The 14608-nt window shown below is 47.9% G+C and overlaps 2 protein-coding genes across 2 annotated transcripts in view; one reads left to right on the forward strand and one right to left on the reverse strand.

Annotated features, from left to right (window-relative positions):
- The window catches only part of MRE11 (MRE11 homolog, double strand break repair nuclease), a 336343-nt gene that overhangs the window by 193631 nt on the left and 128104 nt on the right, over positions 1–14608 (forward strand). The window lies entirely within an intron of this gene.
- On the reverse strand, positions 3309–7087 carry FUT4 (fucosyltransferase 4). Its single transcript, XM_030794532.1, has one exon. The coding sequence runs from the start codon at positions 5865–5867 to the stop codon at positions 4272–4274; it is 1596 nt and encodes a 531-aa protein (XP_030650392.1). The 5' UTR covers positions 5868–7087; the 3' UTR covers positions 3309–4271.

Below are 14608 nucleotides of genomic sequence, written 5' to 3' on the forward strand. Positions count from 1 at the left end.
ACAAGGAGTCATTTTCCATCTCATTATTTTAATCATTTTGTCAAAAAATCTGAACATGTGTACATAAATACTTGATTTGTTAAAAGAATGTGTAGCATAGAAATCCCTGAGACGCATTCAAAAATGACTTGACATCCTGACATGTATTCAATGCAAGTATTCACCAAACTAAATACCAAGGACTTGGCTCCTTTCCCTGATATTTGAGGCATATAAAGCTTTAAAAATATATATAATATACTATATATTTTACATCTTTAAAGCTACATTATATTTTCTTTCTCTGATTCCTGGTTTTCTGCCAGTTTACTGCTCCTGCATATTGTCAGTTCCAGACTGTAAGGAAGCCACATTGGAAAGCAGATAAGCACTTTCAACCTTAGGGTGCCAGTTAGTAGAATGATAGCAAGTGGAACTAGGAGGTCCTAAGAGATGATTTTGTGTAACCCATTCATTTTGCAGTTCAGGTGACAGAGGCTCAAAGGGGTTGTGATTTGCACAAGCATGGCTGGTTCTGCCACTGCTACTGTAATCTTATGCAAGTCCTTCAGTGGGCCTGGACCTTGGCTCCTTCCTCGGTAAAATGGACTGATGGTAATTACAGCGAATATTTTCCAGGTGCTTCCTACATGCCAGGCAGTATCCTAAGTACTTCAAGTGTCTAATCTATCCTCTCAACACCTCCTTAAATTATATATGCAAAGTGTGAAATATTTACTCTCTGGAAAAACGTTTGCTAATCCCTGGTTTAGATCCTTGAAAATTTAGAACATCTTATAATTATATAGCACTTTACAATATACAAAGCACCTTGGCATACATCACCACATTTAATCTTTGTTTTGTAGGGGGATAGGCATTCACGCATTGTAAAGAAGAAAGCTAAAACTCAAGAGTTTAAGTAACTTGCTTCATCAAGGCCACAGAGTCACATACCCAGGTTCTGACTCCAAACTGCATGCTCTTTACATGAAACTCCTCTTTACATGAAACTCTTAAATTACTGCTAGGAAAAGACTTGCAAACTGTAAAGAACTTGTGAATACTGAAAGCAAGTCAGACTGTCTTCTGTTACAAATGTCATTCCAGGTGCATTCATGTAATTAGAGTCATCAAGTACTAAAGATACTAAATTTGTAATAAATTTGAGGGAAAAGCCTTAAAGGAGGACATGACAGTCATAGGAAAGGCATTTTGAAATACATACAGTGCACTGATATGCATTTTTCTTAAGGTATGTTAGAGCTGAACCTACTCAATTTAATATATGCAAAATAAAATGAGCAATTGCCACATTTATCTTGCTCTCTGATGAGATTAGTGTTAACAAATTGTTCCATATGAACAATGTATATGTGAATAAAAATGCAATGGCTGGGCACAGTAGCTCAGACCTGTAATCCCAGCACTCTGAGAGGCCGAGGCAGGTGCATCACAGGTCGGGAGTTCAAGACCAGCCTGCCCAACATGGTGAAACGCAGTCTCTACTAAAAATACAAAAAATCGGCCAGGCGTGGTGGCAGGCACCTGTAGTCTCAGCTGCTCGGGAGGCTGAGGCAGGAGAATCGCTTTAACCTGGGAGGCGGAGGTTGCAGTGAGCCAAGATCACGCCACTGCAGTCCAGCCAGGGCGACAGTGTGAGACTCTGTCTCAAAAAAAAAAAAAGCAATTATACCTTCCTCATGCTAAATATTCCATAAATAATATGGTTAGTTCTAAATGGACTTAATACTAAAAAAAAATTGGTAAAATAATAGATACCAATTTAACTATACAGCTTTACTAAAATGAACCAAAAAAATATTTTCAAGGAAAGCCTAGGTGCTTCTTCCTAGTTTGCAAGCCAAGCTTAATCTAAATGGTTGACCATGTTTCTTAAAATATGGCTTAGCCTTAGGCACTCATTTAAAATACACGATATAAGGCACCATCCTTTTTATTTTAGATTTATTCTACAACATACCTTGAGATATAATTTTAGACCTATAAATAGATATGAGGACATCCTGAAATCACTGCAAGCAAAGAAGGAAGATATAAAATCATCAATTGGGTGCCTGCTATTTTAGGTACTTTCACTTACTTCCTGAAGTGCTCAAAATGAGCTTGTGAAGTATTTTCACCAGTCATTTTATAGATAAGGAAGCTGAGGCTCAGGACTACTACTAATTTACCCAATGTCACATAGCTGGAATTCAAATCTAAACTAGGTTACCTTCAAAACCTGAACTCTTTCCCACTGCCCCATGTGGAATCCCAGTAACACCAAGATCACTGACTGTTATCTCATCAAAACTCATTTTAAGAACTGAACTTTTATCTTCTTTATTTGGTGGCTGGCACTTTGTAATTGTAATTCTGCCCGCACTTTAATACTTTAATGAGGACATTTTCTCCACAGCTTTTCATTTCTCCTCTCAAGAAAGTGAATTGAAGCACCTAGATTTAAGTGAGCTTTTCAAGCATGTCTGCAAAAACACATACAGAGAGGTAAAACTTGCTTGATGATTCAGAGAATTGCACTAATCAAATGCAAAATGACTATTTACAGCAGAACTCTGTATAAAACTAGTTAATCTTGACCCTACCCACAATAATTAGTCACTGAGGTTCCTTATTCTAATAAGTGGAGAAAACTCCCATTATTTCAGGCTTTAAGTCAACTAGCTTTCTAATATTGATTTATGGTATCATTAAGACTGTCACAGTAATCAAACAGGTTCTGCCAACTGTTTTATCAGTCACCATTTACTTTTAGGAAGTGACAGATTGTAAGAGCCCTAAAGAGAAGGACTTTGCCTTGTATAATTCTCTATCTTCCCTAGGGCCCCAAGCTCAGTGTTTGGCAGAGTAGGCACGTAGTGGCACCTGCTGAATATGCTGCTTACTCAGTAACTTGTCAAGTCAATGCATGTATGTTCAAGATTGGTTCCATAGCACAGTCTCAAGGGCACTGGAAATGTGAGGATATGCTATACCACTACATTGACTGTGAGGGGAACCTGCTAGCACCAGGGAGAAGTGCAGATTTAGCCTTTAACAAGAGACAGAGTAAGTTAATAGTAGGCACTAATGTAGTTCCGAGGATCTAAACATTTAACTAAAAACTGACAGAGATAAACAAAAACTGCCACTAACAGATATCATGAAACTTTTTTCCTTTTACGTGATTCCATAATGTAGTGCAATACCTTTCACTGTTCTGCGGAGGGTAATGCCAGCACTCCTGCAGGACTGGCATTGCAGTTTAAATTTCAGGTCCAGTAAAGACATGAAATAAATAATTGTGTGGAAGTGACACTATGGCTTCCTTCTCTTCTGTCTGTAAACACAGACTGGTTTTCTGCGAAGAGGGAAGAAGTTTGCTTCTGCTTTATTTTCACATCTGTAATTTTAATATGCTTTAAAAAAATCCAGGTTATAGAAAAACATAAAGACAGAAGAAACAAATTAGGAGATGACTATTCACATTGTAAAGGGATAAATTCTCCATAGGGTTTCATTAAATACTGAACTCCCCTAAGTCAATGAATTTGGGACTTGATTTAAATGCAGCTTTTCAGGAATATATTTCTTATGTAAAGTGAGGTACACCCATGTATTCATCTTAACTTTCCTCCAAGGACAATCCAGCATTTTGCTTCCATTCACAGGACAGGGGAACAGATAGTACTTGTGAAAGAAGTCAGCGGCCCCTCTTGGACTGCCCTCCTCACCTTTTCGCAGGAGCCAAGGCTGTGAGGGAGCCAAGGCTGTGAGGAATCCAAACAACAAAGTCCCACCTGCAGCCACAGTCCTTCCACTCTCCACCAACAAGGCTCCTTCTACAACCAGAAATTTGCTTCACCTTGGTCCAGAAAAACGTGAATCGGCAACAGTTGTGTATGAGATTTGGAGGCTGCACGGGCCACAAATATGGCCTGTGGCAGATGGGGAAATTCAGAGAAACCGCCTCAACGGCTTCTTGCAGCTAAGCTATTTCATTTCTGCACTGGTTACAAGGTGAGGAAGAGCCCCCTCCCTCACCCCTAAACAATGATGCCCATCAACAGCAAAGGGAGCCCAATTGCTAGCTGTGCAAAAAATATGGAAACCGGGCCCCCATCTCTGTGCTGAGTAATATTAATTGGTAAATCGTTTTTTTCCCGTAGAGCAAAAATGGGTGTTTGAAGAACTTACTCCCATGATTCGGCAGTCAAGGAGATGCACAGCAGAGGATCCAAAAGCTGACAACTTGGCCTCCCCTGGGTCGCTTCCAGGGGAGGGCGGCTTCACCGCTCAAACCAGCTGGCCAAGTTCCGTATGCTCTTGGGCCGGTCCCCAGCCCTCTGTACGGCCTGGCACACCCGGCACCAAGGCTCGTCCCAGAAGGAGGTGATGTGGACAGCGTAGCTCCGGCGCCAGTGGAAGTAGCGGCGATAGACCGCGGGGTTGCGGTCGAGGAAAAGCAGGTACGAGGCCAGGGAGGAGGCATTTGGGAAGTCGTCCACGTGGATGAAGGCGCTACGGGGCACGAAGCGCTCGTAGTTGGCACGGTCTGGGCCTAGCACCACCGGCACCGCCCCAGCGAGCAACGCGTTGCGCCAGAGCTTCTCGGTGATATAATCCAGGTGCTGTGAGTTCTCGAAAGCCAGGTAGAACTTGTAGCGGGCCACTGTGTGCAGGAGCCCAATTTCGGGCACCGGCTGCCCGGGCCCGCCCCGGCCGAACACGTCCACAGTCACATGTTGGCTCAGCTGATGGTAGTAGCGGACCCGGGCCTGGCGCTCGTCCCAGTGGCTCACCACCCATGCCACCAGCCCCTGTTTCCTGGACAGTGGCGGGGCCAGGCCTGACGGCGGGTCGCCGGGGTGGCTTCTGGGGTAGAGGTAGCCATAAGGCACAAAGACGTCCGAGTCCGCCCGGTAGGAGAGCGTCCAGTTGAAGAGGTTACTTGCCAGGCTTCGCAGCCCCGGGGAGTGCGAGGGCGACTCGAAGTTCATCCAAACCCATCGCTGGCCCGGGGGCCTGGGGCTGGAGGTCGCCAGGGCTTCTGCCGCCGCCGCTGCCTCCTCGTAGTCCAACACGCGCAGGTCCACCTCCTCGGCAGTGAGCGCCTGGACGCCCCGGGGCGGGGGCCAGTCGGGGGGTCCCTTCACGAGGTCGCGGTGGTGGAAAAGCACGGCCTGAGCCTCTCCGTAGGACGCGCGGTCGGTGAGCAGGCGGCAGCCACTGATGTTGAAGCGCAGCCGGCAGTCGGGGGGCGGCCTCGGGGCGCTGCCGCGCCCCCCGAAGGGCTCCCACCACAGCAGCACGCCCACCGGTCCCGGCGGGGTTGGCGACGCCCAGGGCAGCGGCGGCAGCTGCCCCCAGCAAGCATAGGTGATCAGCGCTGTACACGTCAAGCCGGCGGCCGCCAGCAGCCAGATGGTCCTTGGCAGCCCCCGGCCTCTGCGCCACCCGCGCCGCCAGCCCGCCGCCGCCGCCGTCGGCGAGCCCCACGGCGCCCCCATGGCGCGAACAGGCAGAGCTGCTTCCGCTCGCCACGCGTCCGCAGGCGTGGAGGAGCGGCACCGGCTCTCATGCTGCAGCTGCGGCTCCAGCCGTCGCTGCCGCTCGTCGCTGGCCGGGGAATGGAAGGGGGCGGTGCCGGAATCCAAAGCCCGCGGGCCCTGCCCTGCTCCTCCCAAGTGCCGGGCGGGGCGAGCCGCCAGGGCAAGGTGAGCTGGCCAGGACGCCCAACTGGGCACCGCCCGTCCCTTCCTTCCACTGAGCCCGGGGCCGAACCGGCCCGACCAGGCCCCGGGAGCCTCCTGCGGCGCCTCCGCCCACTCCTTCTCCCAGCCTGCGCCCGAGGGCTTCCGGGCCGCGCCCCACAAGCGCCTCATCCGCTACTTTGATTCTCTCTGAACTGATCCGGTTTCCCTCAGCGCGCGCCCACCGCCCTGGCCCTCGCTCACTGTGGCCCGAACCCTCGCCTTCCAGAGGGAAGGCCCGGTTCATCCCTGGGAAGGTACAGGAGGCTTGAGACCTTCCAAAGCAGCTGCCGCGCAGGAGCAGGCGCTAGAACAGACGGAAGGCGGACCCGGCGCCGCAGAACGGAGGATAGCGGCGGCTTCCTGCCGTTGGGCCTAGCCACCCGCCAGCGACGCCCGCCGGAGGGAGGGATTGAGGGAGGGAGGGAGTCCAGAGGCCGGGGGAACGTGCGAGCAGAGGCGCAGCCACCGCGTCCGTGGCCAGGATCTCGTGGCCCGCCGAGACGGTCGGATTGTGGAGGCAGCCCGCAGCGGCGTGGCCTTCAGAGTTTCTGCATTTGATGAAAAACTTGGTTTCAGTGTGAGTGCTCATAAGAACATTCCCTTTGCCTGCCTGCCAGCCCAGTAAAGGATAGAGAACAAAATGTTTTCTTAGCAATCAAAACATGTTCTTTCCTTTGGTCCCCTACCGAATAAGTCTGACTTGCCGGCTCATACTAGTATTGCTTGTACGAAGACGCACAGGACTCATAAACCAAAGATGAAGATGTGGCCCCCCCAAGGCCCTTGTCATCAAGGAATTTATTGCCTGTTCAGTGAGATAAATGAATGAATATCACTATTAATTTTACCAAGCACTTAAGAAACAATTTCTGCACCCATGAAAGTTATGCAAAATAGTTTGGATGATAAAATGATGACGAAGATAAATATTCTAGCACCCAAGTTAAGGGTATAAAGACAGTATCGCACTGGCCTCTTCTACTTTATTAGTGAGGCGACACTGGAGACATCTACGTCTACAGTCACTTCAGAAATTTTTTACCTACGGGTTGAATTTGAATTTCTGGGTGTTGGCTTTGGTTTATGATATTCAACTTTTATTCAGGGGATTTCCAAATAGATCAGGGGCGGGGCTACTGACCTAAGGAGAGGAGGAAGTTTTGAGAGAAGTTTTAGTAGATCACAACTGTGCATCAGTGGAGTCCCACTGATATTAGGGGAGAAATAGACAGTGCTGGGAGTGGGGCAATCCTGCCAGGTGTTTTTGATGTTATGCCTACAGAAAATAAATTTGGGTTAACCATATGAATTTATTGCTAAGAATGTTTTCATTAAAAATCAAGTATAGGCCAGGCACGGTGGCTCACGCCTATAATCCCAGCACTTTGGGAGGCCGAGGCGGGCGGATCCTGAGGTCAGGAGATCGAGACCATCCTGGCTAACATGGTGAAACCCCGTCTCTACTAAAAATCAAAAAAATTAGCCAGGCGTGGTGGCGGGCGCCTGTAGTCCCAGCTACTCGGGAAGCTGAGGCAGGAGAATGGCGTCAACCCAGGAGGCGGAGCTTGCAGTGAGCCGAGATCGCGCCACTGCACTCCAGCCTGGGCGACAAAGCGAGACTCCGTCTCGAAAAAAACAAAAACAAACAAACAAACAAAAAATCAAGCATAGAGCGTAAAAGCTTCTATAAAAGTGGCTTCCGGTGGCGCTCTCTGCAGGGCCACGGCCTCAGTTTGGAGACTAGATGGAGGGTGTTAGGTGTTCTGGCTAGGCCCATCAACCTAGTGACATTTCCTCCCGCACAGTAAAACCTTTCATAATGCTTCTGGGATTTTTTTGTTTGTTTGAAAAACAGAAATTAGAAACCAAATATTTTATTTGAAATTAGACATTTCAGTGACTTTTCCACTCTTAATTAAAAGAAAAAGCTATAAATGCACAAATAACTTTATTTGGTTTCAACCAAATAAAGGAATTTGGTTTCAACCAAATAAAGGAAAAAGTGTATTGGCTTCTCTTTTTGTGCAATTCAAGAATCCAGCCATTTATTTACATTCTTCTCCCACTTCAGTTAAATAAGACATCACAGATAGAGCCTAACATTGTGTCTGGCACATGGCTGGCAGGCATTTGGGAAATATTACCCTGCTTGATTGCTTCCTTCCACCACTCCCGATTTTCTCTTAAGCCTCCGAATGTTCCAATTAAGCCATCTTTTTACCTGAAGAATGCCCGAGGTCTCATGTATATCAATTTTCTTTGTGCCCTCTTACCTCGGTAGGGTTGAGACCACAAAATGCCCCTACTGTACCCTTACTTGGTGTGGGAGGAGGGGATACTAGGCAGTAAGGTGTGTCTGGATCAATGGAAACCAGTCATGACTTCGCAAATTGCTGGTTAAAGGTCATACGTGATCATTGTGCATCTCATACATGCACAAACATTCACAGGGGACTGGATTGTTCTTATTTTAAAAGAGCCATTGGTAGGGTAGAGGGGAAGGAAAGGGAGGAAAGGAGTTATGGGAAATTAATAAATTTACTCACTTGTTCATTTAACAAATTGGGAAACAAATGCAAAACACCGTTTCTACCTTCAAAAATCTACAAGAGAAACAGATAGTGGGGAGGGAAGGGATCATGGAAGGATTTGAGAAGGTGGCTCCTGGAATAATTAGGAATCATGACAATGCAGAGGAAGAGGGCTGAGATGTTAGTTTCCACAGAGGGAGCAGCACTGCAGAGGCCAGGGAGGGAATACTGGGGCAGTAGGCGAGGAATTATTAGGGTATAGTTTGGCGAAGGAGATGGGGTTTATCCTTCAGGCTGTCGAGAAAGTCCTTGGAAGGCTTTAACAAAGGAAGGAAGCGATATTCATTTTTAAAACGAATTCTTATTTTTATTATGTATGAAGAGGGTGAGTATATGGATGGGGACATGGGGGGGCTGCAGAATGCTGACTGTTTGTTAATGTAGGCTCTGGTTAATGGGTGTGTTTGGTTAAGGAAATTCATCAAACTGTATGCTTACATATGTACTTTTGTGGGTGGATATTATACTTTAGAAAAAAGTTTCTAAGAAAAAATCATTCTGTCATTAGTAAAGAGTGCGTTGGGTAAAAATAGGGTAAGAGTAGGGGTGTGGTGGTGTTCGGTTGGAAAGTTATTGCTGTAATTCAGATGTGAAATAAAGAGGGCCTGAACTGAGACAGTAGCTGTGAGGATGAGGAAGAAAATTAAAGGAGGATAGATTCAGAGAGATTTAGGAGGCTGGTTCCTTTCTTTGGGAAGCCTTTCTGGATACCCACAAACATATATCCAGGGTAGTTTACAGGGCCCTCCTGCGCGCTCTCACACATGCTGCACCTTTCAGAACATCATGGGACATCCAGAGATCATGACTGTTTCATTCATAACTCCATCCTGAACACCCACCATGGAACCAGGTATCTAGTAGTGAATATTTGTTGAATGAATGTATGCCCTTAATGTATTACCGAAATTATCCGTTGGTATCTCTTTTCCCACTACAAAATGGGAAGACATCGGAGATCTTGGCTATGTGAATGATGTGCTATGACCTTGAAATGTCCCTTAAGCTTTCAGTGGAAAATATTGTACATGTGTTGAAATGATATCAAATTAGACTTCTCTCATTGGCCAAACCTGGGATGAGTGCTCATCCTTGAAGCAATCACTGTGGTCAGGGAATGGGTACTCTCTTTAGACCCTCTTCTGGAGCTAGAATCAGTCCCATCTGAATAACAGATGTGGAATAATCTGTTGTTATTGAATAACAGTGCGGGGAGAGAAGTTACCCAAAAGAAAAAATGAGGTGGTGTTACCTGAAAAGAGGGAAAGGATGCTAGGTGGGCAGAAACATGTCTGCTACCCATGTGGAAGGAGATACTACTATTCTTACAATGAAGAGGCTGGACTAAATGAACTCTAAATCATCTTAGATTTAGAACATGGAAGAACAGTCCATGATTCTTTTACATTTGGTGATGAATGATTCTTTGTGCATTTAAAGGCCTCTCAGTTTCCACAAAATATTGCACAGAAAGAACTGGCTTTCAGTTGCCAGCATGAAGATGAGATCAGTCATGGAGAAGGGTCTTTGGACCCTGAGGGTTGCAAAAGTAGTGTAGAAGAAAGCTCCATAATTCAAGACTCAATTTATGACACTGAATGAGCAATGAACTCACAGCATGCCAAAAGTGACCTATTCGGTTCCAAAATTTTATATTGGACAGTATTCTTTGCAAGAACCAAGCCAACTGTGGTTCCTAAAATTCGAACTCATTCCTTATTCTTTATAAACTATCCTAGTTCATTTTAAAGCCTCTCCTAGTGTTAACTCACCAGAGACAGATTTGATGTTTCCTATGGAAGCCCCAGAATAGGTTCTGACTGCCTAGCTTTCTACGTGGAGCCAAGCTCTGTCAGCATAAACTCCCTGAGGTTCAGGCTACCCTCAAATGGGTTGTTACCCTTGGTTGGATCTGAGATTTCTGTATCTGAACATTGGCCTGCTAAGTATGTTTTAATTTTTTTTCCTTGAAGAGAGAAAAAGGCAGTTGAGTCCCTTCTTACATTGTGTACTTACCAGGAAATGCTGAGGGCGTCAGTGAGCAGGTGCAGTTGGAATGGCTAATCTGTGTGCAAATAGGTGGAAACAGTTTCCTTTGTCAGGAACAATTTTTTAACCTTGCATAGTTGGACAGATAAGTATGGAATGGACTGTTGGTTAAAAAATCAAAAATTGCGTACAATCAACGACACCCACAATCTATTGTTCATTGCTCTGCTAAATCTTTTATAGAAAAATAAAACTGCTGCTGTAATCCCAGCACTTTGAGAGGCTGAGGTGGGCAGATCACATAAGGTCAGGAGTACGAGACCAGCCTGGCCAACATGGTAAAAACCCATCTCTTCTAAAAATACACACACAAAAAAATTAGCTGGGCATGGTGCCTGCAGTTCCAGCTACTCAGGAGGCTGAAGCATGAGAATCACTAGAACCTAGGAGGCGGAGGTTGCAGTGAGCTGAGATCATGCCACTGCACTCCAGCCTGACTCTGTCAAGAAAAAAAAGGAAAAGTAAACCTAACACAAATTTATAAGTGCTTTTCTTTTTATCTAAGTGTGAAAATGTACTAGCCCTAAAAGAAATTGTTATAGATAGTCAATATGGGAATTTATTATATTTACTTTAGAGTTACACTTTTTATGCACTCAAGTTCTTCCTGTACACTTACTTGACAGAATAGGAAATACAAGAATTGTGGATGCTCAGAAAAATGGACATAGTGAAGTTTTGGTTAAAATCGGAAATGCAGTCGTCCCTCCATATCCATTTGCACAGAAAGAACTAGCTTTCAGTTGCAAGCATGAAGATGAGATCAGGCATGGAGAAGGGTTTTTGGACTCTAAGGGTTGCAAAAGTAGTGTAGAAGAACCTGCATGGATATCAAAATCTATAGATGCTTAAGTCCCCTATATAAAATGGTATAGTATTTGTATATAACCTGCACAATCATCCAGTGTACTTTAATCTCTAGATTACTTTATAATATCTAATAAAATGTAAATGCCCGCCCGCCCGCCTGCCTGCCTGCCTGCCTGCCGTCCTTTCTTTCTTCTTTCCCTCTGTGGCCCAGGCTGCAAACTACTCAGCTCGCTGCTGCCCGCGCCGCGGACTGCCTGGGACTGCCGCCGCGCGCCACCGCTGCCTGCTTTTTCTCGTTTGGCTGCAGGCGCGCGGTCGCCATGTTGGCCACGCTGCTCACCAGCTCCTGACGCCGAGTGCTCTGCCCGCCTCAGCCTCCCGAGCCCCTGCCCGGCCACCGCCCCGTCTGGGAGGTGGGGAGCGCCTCTGCCCGGCCGCCCCGTCCGGGAAGAAGTGAGGAGCGCCTCTGCCCGGCTGCCCCATCCGGGAAGAAGTGAGGAGCGCCTCTGCCCGCCCGCCCCGTCTGGGAAGTGAGGAGCGCCTCTGCCCGGCCGCCCCGTCTGGGAAGTGAGGAGCGCCTCTGCCCGGCCGCCCCGTCTGGGAAGTGAGGAGCGCCTCTGCCCGGCCGTCCCGTCTGGGAAGTGAGGAGCGCCTCTGCCCGGCCACCCACCGTCTGGGAAGTGAGGAGTGCCTCTGCCCGGCCACCCACCGTCTGGGAAGTGAGGAGTGCCTCTGCCCGGCCACCCACCGTCTGGGAAGTGAGGAGCGCCTCTGCCTGGCCGCCCCGTCTGGGAAGAAGTGAGGAGCCCCTCTGCCCGGCCGCCCCGTCTGGGAAGCGAGGAGCGCCTCTGCCCGGCCGCCCCGTCCAGGAAGAAGTGAGGAGCACCTCTGCCCAGCTGCCCTGTCCGGGAAGAAGGGAGGAGCCCCTCTGCCCGGCCGCCCCGTCTGGGAAGAAGTGAGGGGCCCCTCTGCCCGGCCGCCCCGTCTGGGAAGTGAGGAGAGCCTCTGCCCGGCCACCCATCGTCTGGGAAGTGAGGGGCACCTCTGCCCAGCCGCCCCGTCTGGGAAGTGAGGAGCACCTCTGCCCGGCCACCCACCGTCTGGGAAGTGAGGAGCGCCTCTGCCCGGCCACCCACCGTCTGGGAAGTGAGGAGCGCCTCTGCCCGGCCACCCACCGTCTGGGAAGTGAGGAGCGCCTCTGCCCGGCCACCCCGTCTGGGAAGTGAGGAGCGCCTCTGCCCGGCCGCCCCATCTCTGAAATGAGGAGCGCCTCTGCCCGGCCACCTATCGTCTGGGAGGTGAGGAGCGCCTCTGCCCGGCCGCCCCGTCCGGGAAGAAGTGAGGAGCGCCTCTGCCCGGCCGCCCCGTCTGGGAAGAAGTGAGGAGCACCTCTGCCCGGCCGCCCATCCGGGAAGAAGTGAGGAGCGCCTCTGCCCGGCCGCCCCGTCTGGGAAGTGAGGAGCGCCTCTGCCCGGCCGCCCGTCCGGGAAGAAGTGAGGAGCGCCTCTGCCCGGCCGCCCCGTCCGGGAAGAAGTGAGGAGCGCCTCTGCCCGGCCGCCCCGTCCGGGAAGAAGTGAGGAGCGCCTCTGCCCGGCCGCCCGTCTGGGAAGTGAGGAGCGCCTCGGCCCGGCCGCCCCGTCCGGGAAGTGAGGAGCGCCTCTGCCTGGCCGCCCCGTCTGGGAAGTGAGGAGCACCTCTGCCCGGCCACCCATTGTCTGGGAAGTGAGGGGCGCCTCTGCCCGGCCACCTATCGTCTGGGAAGAAGTGAGGAGCGTCTCTGCCTGGCCGCCCCGTCTGGGAAGTGAGGAGCGCCTCTGCCCGGCCGCCCCGTCCGGGAAGAAGTGAGGAGCGCCTCTGCCCGGCCGCTCCGTCTGGGAGGTCTACCATGGAGGCCAGAAGCAATGTGGGGGCTGGACGTGGTGGCTCACGCCTGTGGTCCCGGCACTCTGGGGGGTGAGGGGGGTTGATCACTTCGGGCTAGGAGTTCGAGACCAGTCTGGCCAACTTGGCGAAACATGAAAAATACAACAGACAAACCAACCAACCAACTCAGTGACAACAAAACAGGTCTACCCTGGAGTCATACTCTAATTTTTTCTATTTTCCTCCCTTTCTGATCCTTTATCCCACTTTCTTTTTCTTCCTCTTCCTTCTCCCTCTTCTTTGTCAAATAGAGGATTGAGTTATTATCACTGATCCACATAAAGTCCCTCTCTACCTTATTTTAACTCCCACCCCCCATTTCTATTCCCCGACTTCCCATGTGTAACCTTCCTAATATGTTTGATACGCATCTTTTTGTTTGTATGTATTTTTAGAAAATGTTTATTGTTTTTGTGTGCAAAAAAAATTAATAAAAAAAAGAAAAAAATGTAAATGCTATGTAAATAGTTGTTATACTCTATTGTTTAAGGAATAATGACCAAAAAAAAAAAAAAAAGATGTGTACATGTTCAGTACAGATGGAACCATCCTTTTTTTTTCCAAGTGTTTTCAATCCAAGTTTGGTTGAATCCAAGGATATGAAACACACAGATATGGAGGCTGACTATATTTTCATGATATTTTAAATATTTCAAGGGTTTACCTCTACATTCTCATTAAACTACCTTTTCCTAAAATAGAATTTATTTTCAGTCACGTGGAAAAAATTATAGCATACAAGGCTTACACAAAATAAAATTATTTTGACATTGAGATAAACATGTTAACATCATACAGTGCAGTGCCTGGCACATGCCTGACAAATATTTAATACATATTTATTAAATAAATTAATGAATGAATGAACATCACTATTTATTTTACATTTCTTGAGGCACTAATGAAACAATTTAATTCCTGCACTTATGAAAATTTATATGAAAGAATTTGGACTATAAAATAATGATTAAGATAAATATTATGGTACCCAAGTATAGGGTAAAAGCGGTAACTATCACATTGTCCTTCCCAGATCTAATCCAGATTCACTAACACTGTTCCTTGCCACCATCCGAAGTCTACTTGAATCCTCAAATGAGTTAGCACAAATCCTGTACAGTTTCAGAAACTCAAATATGTGTGGTCTGGGCTTACTGTGGTACCTGCTCTCAGTACTTCTATGTGGCAGCACCCTAACTCAAGGTAGCCAGAGTCTAACTCAGAGAGGTAGACCAACTCTCTCCAGATGGAGGAAGGATCTTGAGTACCCTCTTCCTCCCCTTTTCTGGCCTCATTTCTTACACAGACCCAAGACATGCTTCATGGAAGAAAATAGAGAAATGATGTCTTTTCCTTACAGGTAGGGTAATTCTTCTTTGACCACACCAACAGCCAATTAGCACAGAACAGTGGTTCTAACTGGGTTCGGTCACATTCCTTCCTATGATTCTTCCTCTAAAAGGGCCTGGGGCACTTGCAATATTAAGAAATGCTTGT

Source organism: Nomascus leucogenys, chromosome 15 (genome assembly GCF_006542625.1).
Source record: "Nomascus leucogenys isolate Asia chromosome 15, Asia_NLE_v1, whole genome shotgun sequence".
In the NCBI taxonomy this organism is placed as follows: Eukaryota; Metazoa; Chordata; class Mammalia; order Primates; family Hylobatidae; genus Nomascus; species Nomascus leucogenys.